Source organism: Capra hircus, chromosome 7, assembly GCF_001704415.2.
Source record: "Capra hircus breed San Clemente chromosome 7, ASM170441v1, whole genome shotgun sequence".
Classification (NCBI taxonomy): Eukaryota; Metazoa; Chordata; class Mammalia; order Artiodactyla; family Bovidae; genus Capra; species Capra hircus.
In genome coordinates, this window is record NC_030814.1 from 67,376,944 (window position 1) to 67,387,095 (window position 10,152).

At 54.9% G+C, this 10,152-nt stretch overlaps 1 protein-coding gene and 1 pseudogene across 1 annotated transcript; one reads left to right on the forward strand and one right to left on the reverse strand.

The window, feature by feature from the left end:
• On the reverse strand, nucleotides 1,455–3,561 carry LOC108636459 (granzyme M-like). Its single transcript, XM_018051732.1, has 4 exons — nucleotides 3,440–3,561; nucleotides 2,553–2,688; nucleotides 2,140–2,403; nucleotides 1,455–1,733 (listed from the first exon to the last, which is right to left on the reverse strand). The coding sequence occupies exons 1-4, from the start codon at nucleotides 3,532–3,534 to the stop codon at nucleotides 1,560–1,562; spliced, it is 669 nt and encodes a 222-aa protein (XP_017907221.1). The 5' UTR covers nucleotides 3,535–3,561; the 3' UTR covers nucleotides 1,455–1,559.
• The window catches only part of LOC108636426, a 5,260-nt pseudogene continuing 2,861 nt past the window's right edge, over nucleotides 7,754–10,152 (forward strand).

Here is a 10,152-nt window from a genome sequence, read left to right on the forward strand (position 1 = left end):
AGGTGAGCAGACATACACACACGTGTCCCTCCACACATGGGGCATCCCTCAGCTCTGGAGAGAAGCCCTCACACTCGCTACCACGTGGACGGACCCTGAGAACATGATGCTCAGTGAGAGAAGCAGACACAGAAGGACACGCAGTGTGTGATTCCACTGATGGCAAACATCCAGAACAGGCTGATGCACAGACACAGAGAGTGGGTTCCTGGTGGTCAGGGGCTGGGGAGGAGGTGGTGTTCCTTTTGGGGTGCTGGAAAGTTCTGGAACTAGATAGAGGTGCTGGTTGCACAACCCTGGGAATGCACTGAAAACCCCTGAATCACACACTTATTTAAAAGGGTGAATTGAACGGCACATGAGTTATCTCTCAAAAAGACAAACTAAGATCACGGCATCCGGTCCCATCACTTCTGGCAAATAGATGGGGAAACAATGGAAACCGTGACAGACTTTATTTTCTTGGGCTCCAAAGTCACTGCAGATGGTGACCACAGTCATGAAATTAAAAGACACTCCTTGGAAGAAAAGCTATGACCAACCTAGACAGCCTATTCAAAAGCAGAGACATTACTTTGCTAACAAAGCTCCGTATAGTCAAAGCTGTGGTTTTTCTAGTAGTCATGTATGGATGTGAGAGTTGGACCATAAAGGAAGCTGAGTGCTGTAGTATTGATGCTTTTGAACTGTGGTGTTGGAGAAGACTCTTGAGAGTCCCTTGGACTGCAAGGAGATCAAAGCAGTCAATCCTAAAGGAAATCAGTCCTGAATATTCATTGAAAGAACTGATGCCAGAGCTAAAGCTCCGATACTTTGGCCACCTGATGCAAAGAACTGACTCACTAGAAAAGACCCTGATGCTGTGAAAGATTGAAGGCAGGAGGAGATGGGGATGACAGAGGGTGAGATGGTTGCATGGTATCACTGACTCGATGGACGTGAGTTTGAGCAAGCTCTGGGAGTTGGTGATGGACAGGAAAGCCTGGTGTGCTGCAGTCCACGGGGTTGCAAAGGGTTGGACACAACTGAGTGACTGAACTGAACTGAAAGACAGTGTTGGTGGTTGATGGTCTAGCTGCTAAGTCATGACTGATTCTTGTGATCCCATTGATTGTAGCCCACCAGGCTCTTCTGTCCATGGGATTCTCCAGGCAAGAATACTGGAGTGGGTTATCATGCCCTCCTCCAGGGGACCTTCCCAGGCCAGGAAGGTCTGGAAGGAACCTAGGTCTCCTACATTGCTGGCGAATTCTGAGTCACCAGAGAAGCCCACTAAACACAGAACCAAAGTCAAAAAGAGAAGGAAGGAGATTCGGGGCCCTTTTCTCCGTGTCTCCCTCTGGCCCCGGGTGCCCCTGGGCCTTGGCCGCGGCTGGCCCTCCCATGCAGCCTGAAAAGTGCAGTCCATTTTGTAGGTGGCAAACCCGAGGCCCTCAGCCTGCAGGAGGCTCAAGCAGTTTTATTATTATGGTTTATTGGTCCCCTGATACATCCGGGCCCCTGGCTGCCCCGCTGCACGATGCTCCTTGGAACACAGAATCAGGGCCACCTCTGCAGGGTCAAGGAGAGGGAGGTGAGCTGTTGTGCCAGAGGGTGTTCTTGATCCAGGACATGTAGGGGGCCACGGCGACAGCCACGGGGGGTTTGAAGATGTCGGTGCAATTCTCAGAGCTGAAGGACAGGATTCCGGCCACTTGGCCTCTTCTGCACACCACCGGCCCACCTGAGTCCCCCTGTGGAGGCAATGGAGCACCAGTCACCTCCTGATGAAGGGGGCCGGTTACCCAGTGGGAGGCGATGGAAGGCTGATTGCAGGGCAGAGACCCCCATCTCCCCACTTCCTCCATCTCCTTTAGTCCCTTCTCAGTTCCTTTCTTGCCTGGTAACTCTCTGTGCTCTCTTCCCACCCCAGGACCTTTGCACATGCTCCGTCTATGCCCTGATGTTTCTAGGTGCTGGAGTTCAAAGCCTAGCTCTGCCACCCACTGTGTGACCATGGGCAAGCTGCTTAGTCTCTCTGTGCCTCAGTTTCTGCACTTGAGAAGTGGGCACCTGCTCCTTCCCAGCTTCAGGACGTCTAGGGAAGGGAGGGAGCCAGGCACAGGCTGGCCTGAGCGCCCCTACCCCCAGCACCCGCACCTTGCAGGGGGCCTGGCTCTTGGAGTCAGCTGCCAGGCAGATCATGTGGGAGCTGATGTTGCCATGCCAGAACCGACTGTTGTTGCACATCCTGGTGTCCAGCACACGCAAGTCCAGCTCCTGCAGTGCCCTGGCCAGGTTCCCAGGCTGGTGGTTCTGGCCCCAGCCGGCCAAGCTGCACCGGGTGCCTGTGGCCACCGCCTGGCGCCCTCGGGGCAAGGCCAGGGGCTGGATGGTCTTGCTGGGCTTCACCTTCCCGTCCAGCTATAGGGACAGGAAGAGGCAGGTGAGAGGCTGCGGGAGGAGAACACAGTGGGATGGGCAGTGGGAAGGTGAGTCTGGGGGAGGGGCAGTAGGGGAGGGGAACCGGGGCTGGGTGGACCTGGAACTACCATTCCTCCCACTGGCAGCACCTTTAGCAGCGCGAGGTCATTCTCCAGATGAGGGGCTGGCTTGTATTCGGGATGCAGGACCACTTTCCTGATGCGGCAGGTAAGGCTGGGGTCTCCCAGCACATGAAGCCCCAGCACAAGCCTCAGCTGCTGCGTCCTGGGGGTGGCAGGGTCGGATTGTGGGGGTGCTGCAGGGTGTGTGGGGAGCAGCAGGGCCTGGGTGTGAGCCCCAGCCCTCCCAGGCTCTGGCCCAGGGGCACTCACTGTCCTGTACCCCCTGACCCAGCTTCTTTCTGCAGTCCTTCCCCTGCCCAGTCTGGTCTTTTCCCTGCCTCCTCCAGGAAGCCTTCCCTTCTCCCGCCTCACCCCAGACTCCTGTCCAGCCGTGCCTGAAGGCGGTCTCCTTTCCATGTTTCCAGTTTCTTGAATAAACGTCAACCCCTTTGATTACTTCTCCGGGTTTGATCTGCGGTCTTTGTTACTGGCCAGTCCAGAGGTAGGACAGCTCTGGGATGGGTTTCCCTGGTGGTTTCACAACGGCATCATGCACCCAGGCTCCTCTCTGTGTTGGCCCTGCCAGCCTCATAGGCCAGCTCTGTCCCTGTGGCCACAGGTGGGAGACACACTCCTGGGTGTCACAAGAGACCCACCTCTGTCCATTTGGAAGGTTCTTTTTTATAGTAAATAAGCTGCCCCCAGGAATCTTCGCAGCCTAATAATGTCACACACACACACATAAGGTTGCTCTGACGTACTGTTGTCTCAGCAACCACTGCAGAGGGAAAGAGGACCCCCTCACAAGACTACAGTTGACTTAAATCTCTCCAGACCCACCTCCTGGTGGGAATGGGGAAACCAGGATAGGTCTGGGGACATCTGGTGTGATGGGGTGGGGCTGGGTCACTCACGGCTGGGTCAGGCAGTGGGCAGCTGTCAACACCCAATTTTGGTGCAGGAGCACCCCACCACATAGGTGGCGGCCAGACTTCTGCAGCGAGACCATGTATGGGCGTGAGTGGAGGACAGCCTCTCGACCCCCAATGATGTGGGTCTTGAAGGTGTTGCCTCCTGGGGAGAGGGAGAGAAAAGGCCAGGTTAGGACTGGGTCCCCCACCCCTGCCCTGACAGTCTGACTCCAGCTCTGAGGCCCTGGATGGAATGTTCTGGAATTAGACTATGGAGAGAGTTGCAAAACTCCAAATGCACTAAAATTCTCTGACTTGTACCCTTTAACTGGGTAAATTGCATAGTATGTGAATGACATCTCAATAAAGCTGCCATAAGAATTGTTCTAAAACCAATGATGGGGACTTACCAGTGGTAAAGACTCCACTTTCCAATGCAGGGGACAAGGATTTGATCCCACATGCCCTGGGATGTGGCCAGAAATTTTTTAAAAAATTGTGAGTTAAAAATGATTGATAAAAAGCATTTTAATGTAAGTTAGCTTTATAAAAATCTACCTGTGATTCCCCATCATGCTTTAATTTTTTAAATCTATTTTTAAAAATTTTGGCCGTGCTGTGTGGCATGTGGGATCTTAGCTCCCTGGCTAGGGGTCAAACCCATGCCCCCTGCAGTGGAAACAGAGACTCCTAACCCCTGGGACACTGGGGAAGTCCCTCCTTCATGCTTTAAACATCCAAACTCCTCATGACCCACAAGAGACACCTCAGCTGACCCTGCTTCCTTCACACTTGCCTCCACCGCCTCCAGCACTCCAGTCTCCCTGCTGTTGACGGATGGATGATGGATGAGGATGGATGATGGATGAGGATGGATGGATAACGGATGGATGGATGGATGCAAAGAATGGAAGGAAGGAAAGAAGGAAGGGAGAAAGGACGATGGGTGGGTGGTGGGAACCCCTATCCTGCTGGGTCACCAGTGGATCACAGTGAACCTGGCTGGATAACAATCCAGCCAGGCCAGCATGGTGGGATGCCCACCATCCCACCCAGCCTGCTTCTCACGCTCCCAGGTGCCATTTATGAACAAGTGTATACAGTCTGGGGAGGTAGCCAGCTGGGGCTGAAATTCCAGTTCCGTCCCTCCCAGCGGGGCGATCGTGTGAAGGTTGCCTCGCTTGTGGGGCTGTGGTTTCCTTCTCTGCACTTCCTGGGTGCTGCTGGGGAGCAAACAGCCTGCACCTGTCCCCCGTGCTGTGATTTCAGCTCCACCAGAGCCCCACGGCCGCCCCTCAAGACAACAACCAGGCGCACATGTGCGGCCTCACCCTGGAGAGGCCTGGTGTGATCCACCATGAAGGGGGGAATACAGCGCCCCTCCGTGGTTCCTCCGGAAAACGCATCATCCGAGCCCAGCCTGCGGACGCAGCCCAGGGCCGCGGTTGGAGGACTTGGGGGAGATGGAGATGCTACCAGAGCTCAGGGGACGGAGGACAGCAAGACGACTTGATCCTGCTCACTGAGGACACCGTGCGGACAGCTGGAATGAGGTCTGTAGGTGAGCTGAGGGGAAGGATGCTGAGAATCCATCCTATGAAAGGATGGCCTGTTCCCAGCACAAACATATAACCCGCCGCCCCCCCGCCCCTCCCACAAGCACACGCACACACATCTGCACACGCACACACATACCTGCCAGAGCGTTTAGGGGTGAGGGCATGCATCTACATCTCCCTCTCAAATGGTTCAGGAAAATAATGATAGACACACATTTGTATTTTGTATACACACCAAGGGGTGGGGTAGGTTGGGCGGATGATAAAGCAATGGAGGCAAAATGTTTACCACCGAGGTACTAGGAGAAAAGGAAAGTTGTTTGCAGGACTCTCCTGACTTCTCTGTAAAAGTGGAAGGAAGTCAGAAGGGAAAAAATGGGGTGACTTCCCTGCTGGTCCCGAGGCTAGGACTCTGTACTTCCAATGCAGGGGGCATATGTTTGGTCCCTGGTGAGGCAACTGGATCCCACATGCAGCAACTAAGAATTCACATGTCAAAACTAAAGATCCTGCTTGCTGCAACAAAGATTGACAATCTTGCGTGCCACCAGAGATTCGGTGCAGCCAAAATAAATGCATTTTTCTTTTTAATTCAAGAAAGGAAAAGAACCTCACATCTGCCAAGCCTTGCTCTCGCCCTCAGGCCTCACTCAGAAGAAGTCATGACAGCCATGTGGGCACCTGAGCTGTGAAACCAGACCGTCCCCAACAGCAAGTCCTACCACCCCGCACATTCCAAGGTGTCCGGCTCTAGGTGAGGGTGAGTGATCACACCTTCATGATTATCTGGGTGGTGAAGATCTTTTTTGTACAGTTCTTCTGTGTATTCCTGCCACCTCTTCTTAATATCTTCTGCTTCTGTTAGGTCCATACCATTTCTGTCCTTTATTGAGCCCATCTTTGCATGAAATGTTCCCTTGGTATCTCTAATTTTCTTGAAGAGATCTCTAGTCTTTCCCATTCTATTGTTTTCCTGTATTTCTTTGCACTGATCGCTGAGGAAGGGTTTCATATCTCTCCTTGCTATTCTTTGGATCTCTCCATTCAAATGGGTATATCTTTCCTTTTCTCCTTTGCTTTTCGCTTCTCTTCTTTACACAGCTATTTGTGAGGCCTCCTCGGACAGCCATTTTGCTTTTTTGCATTTCTTTTTCTTGGGGACGGTCTTGCTCCCTGTCTACTGTACAATGTCACAAACCTCCGTACTCACCACTTAAAATGTGATTTTTAATTTAAATATTAGCCTAAAAACAGATGTTTGACCTGCTTATGAGAAAACTTTTAAGTGTGCTTGAAGCAACTTGGGTTTATGAATCTACTTTCTCATCTACAATCTCGTTTAAAAATGTTATTTAGTTAGTTATTTTTGGCCACTCCATGCAGCATGCAGGATCTTAGTTCCCTGATGAGATATTGAACATGTGCCCCTTGTGGTAGAAGTGTGGAATATTAACCACTGGACCGGCAGGGAAGTCCCTTATTTATTTATTTTTTGGCCTCACTGGGGGCTGGTGGGTGAACTGGCTCCCTGGCCTTGCAATGGATCTGGGTCCCTGAGCACAGAATGGAAATGTCCTCCATCGGACCCTTGCCTGAGCCCTGGGATGCCCACTGTGCTAAGGGTTTAGGATGGTGGTTTTCACCAGGTGGACTTTTCTGGTGGCTCAGCTGATAAAGAATCCACCTGCAATGTGGGAGACCTAGGTTTGATCCCTGGGTTGGGAAGATCCCCTGGAGAAGGAAACAGCTACCCACTCCAGTATTCTGGCTTGGAGAAGTCCATGGACTGTATAGTCCATGGGGTCACAGAGTAGGACGCGACTGAGTGACTTTCACTCTCACCAGGTAGGGGCACTAGGTGACTCTTGGAATGGAGAGGATGGGGCCGGGTGCCAATCAGTGCTGGGAACATCAGAAGTTGGGAAATCCTGGGTGGGAGGCGGTTGGTGGAGGACTTGGGAGCCTCTGGGCGCCTTGCCTGTAGACAAGGAGGGGTTGGGTTGGGGTCACCCACAGCCGACCCCTCGGGGAAGTTCTCTGGTCCAGGAGCCTGTTTGAAGCCCAGGCTCTCTGCCCCTGACATGAATGGACCAGGAGGATGCGAGCCTGGCAGCAAGGTCTGGGTGATGGGGGAGGGGGCTGCAACTTCAGAGCCCAGTCAAGGTGCGATTGGGGTCGTTCGTTCTGCAGGGAGGATGGGAAACTGGGCTCGCAGGGCTGTGCCCGGACACCTGGGTCAGGGCGTCTGGAGGGACCAGGTTGGGCTTGGGGGTGCTAGGTAAGGAATGGGGCCAACGTCTAGCGTCAAGGCAGACCAGCAGGGGAAGGTCAGGATGGGCAACTGAGGTCAGGGTCCTGCTGGAGCCGAGGGTCGGTGGTCAGAAAGCCAGGTTCGGGCGGGGTTGAGGGTCAGGGTCGGGCCGGTCGCGCGTACTCGCCGCGCGGCGGCCTTGGTGACGAGCTTCTCAACCAGCAGGACGCGTTGGTCCAGCGCGGTTCGGCCCCAGAAGGCGCCCGCAACCTACAGCGACGAACTCAGGAACGCCCCGGCGCGCGTGCGGGTCTCCCCGGAGAACCACCGTTCCCCCGCCCGGACTACAACTCCCGACATGCCGCAGGCGCCGGGGTGGCGGCCGGGGCGCGTTTCCCACAAGGCCAAAAGGGGCGAGGCGCCTCTCTAGCCCCGCACTGGCCAGCGAGGTAGCACGGCCCTCGGTTCTGAGGGAAGGGGCTCCTGTCCGCACGTAGTTTAGCACCAATGACGGCGGCGTTGTGCATCTTTGAGGCCACGCCCCCGGGGTTTCTGCTGCAGTGGCACCGCTTGGGACTCCGGCGGGAGCTCTTGGGGCAGGGGATATGCGGCGAGGCCGAGGGTCTTGTATCCCGAAGCGAAAAGGTCCGGGTCGCGAGAAACTGCACCACTAGGTCTGGACCGCGGCCTCGAGGCTTCGGGGGCGTCTCAGGGCTGGGGTAGGGTCGTGACAAGGGTCGTGTAATCGGACGGGGTCCGTGTTAGGCGGTCAGGGTCCTTGTTGCCAGGTGGCCAGGGTCCGGTCGCCCGGCCCAGGGTCACGGTGCTGGGGCCCTGAGTGTGTTGTCTAGCGCTGGAGGATGACCAGGTTCATGCTGAGGCTGGATTTGTCGCATGGGTCCGGATAAAGATCATTCATTAAGTCACCGAGTAGTTATTGAGCGCCCGTGTGGTCATGCTCAGTCGTGGCCACGTCTTTGGGACTCCTCTGTCTATAGGATTCTCCAGGCAAGAATACTGGAGTCGGTAGCCATCTCCTACTCCCAGGATCTTCTGGACCTGAGGATGCTACCGGCATCTCTTGTGTCACCTGCACTGACAGGTGGATTCTTCACCATTGCACCACCTGGGAAGCCACTAGTCCCAAGCATTGTTCTAAGTGCCTGAGAGACAGCAGAGAGCAAAGTGGGCAGACACTGCCCGCAGGGTCTTCCATTCTAATTGGGGTGGGGAGGGACCAGGAGGTGTAAACATTAAGTATAATAAACAGGCAGCAGTGTGCCCATGAGACTTCCCAGGTGGCTCTGGTGGTAAAGAACCTGCTTGCCAATACAGGTAAGAGACTCGGGTTCGACCCCTGGGTCTGGAAGATCCCTTGGAGAAGGGCATGGCAACCCACTCCAGTATTCTTGCCTGGAGAATCCCATGGACAGAGGAGCCTTGGGGGCTACAGTCCATGGGGTCACAAAGAGTCAGACATGACTGAAGCGACTTAGCTCTGGAGCACTAGAGTGTGCTTATAAATGTTGAACAGCTAGCACTTTTAAGGCAAAAAGCCCTGCTCCGTGGCACATACTAATTCCTGGGGTGTAGATACTCCCTTCTTGGGTGCTTTCAAGCTGCCATCATCATATCAGCTTGCACATAACACTTGTGCAAATTTAAGCCAGCTCTCACAAGCCCCAGCCCAGCACTGCGCTGGGGGTCAATGCTCTACTGTATTAGTGGGTGATAAATGCAGTGGGAAGGGCTTCCCAGGTGGCTCAGCAGAAAAGAATGCACCTGCCAGTGCAGGAGCCGCAGGAGACCTGGGTTCGATCCTTGGGTGGGGAAGCCTGGACGAGGAAATGGCAATCCACTGCAGTGTTCTTGCTGGGACAATCCCATGGACAGAGGAGCCTGACGGGCTATGTCCATGGAGACTGGGACACATCTGAGTGGCTGAGCACACGCACAAAGGCAGTGAGAAAAGGGGAACTGGCAGTGTGGAGGTCGGGCATATGTAGGGTGACATTGGGTGGCCACATGGGGAGGTTTGAGCAAAGACTTGGGGGAAGGGATGAGAATTAGGAAGCATCTGTGTGGGAAGGGGTGTACCAGGTGGAAGATACAGTATATGCAAAGGAGGTGCCTGGCGAGCTCCCGGAGAGCAAGGAGGCCAGAGGGGCACCCCTAGGGACGGGGAAGGCCATCGAGGGGAGATAGGACTTTGTCATGGTCAGGTCAGACTTGGTGGGCCTCAGGAAAGCCTGCTAGACCCTCTCAGCCCCCCAGTTTGAGCCCTTCTTTCCCCTGAAGCTTTTGTCTTTGTCTTCATAATGGGGACTAGGGAGGCATGCAGCCGGGGACCCGGAAGGGAAGAGGAGAGCCACTCCCTCCCCACCTGGCAGGGTCCCTGGTGGTCTGAGTGAAGGGGGGCTGGCAGGTTTGCTGGGTCCTTCCAGAATGGAGGCAGGAGGGGAACTGGCAGGTTTGCTGGATCCTTGTCTGTCTGAGAAGAACAAGGCTTCCTTGTTAGCATCCCCGCCTCCCTGGAACAAAGGGGCAGGCAGCCACGAAGGCACGTGAGCCTGAGTCAGGCCCTGCCAAGGGACAATTGTGAGCACCCCGGGGAGGTGGGAGGTGAGAGATCGCAGGCCAGAGGGCAGAGGGAGAGTTGACACTCTGTGGGGCAGCATCCTGAGAATACCTGCCCCCGGCCCGCCCTACCCACCATGCCAGGAACAGAACAGCAGGCTGGCCTATAATCCAGCTTCTCACTTTCAGCCCCCAGACAGCTTTAGAGACCATGGGGGACCTCAGCTCAGCTGTGTCAACAGCCCCACCCCTTTCTTCTGTGGCTGTCTGTGCTCTGGGCCAGCAATGTGCTGACCCAGGACAGGACCCCCACAGCTTCACCTCTTCTG

Excerpts from the sequence above, each read along its gene's own strand:
- LOC108636459 (XM_018051732.1), bottom strand. The coding sequence starts at position 3,534 with ATGGTCTCGCTGCAGAAGTCTGGCCGCCACCTATGTGGTGGGGTGCTC. Across the intron at positions 2,689-3,439 it reads GCCCACTGCCTGACCCAGCC|GACGCAGCAGCTGAGGCTTG; the intron begins GTGAGTGACCCA and ends TGCCACCCCCAG. Across the intron at positions 1,734-2,139 it reads AGAGCCAGGCCCCCTGCAAG|GGGGACTCAGGTGGGCCGGT; the intron begins GTGCGGGTGCTG and ends TTGCCTCCACAG.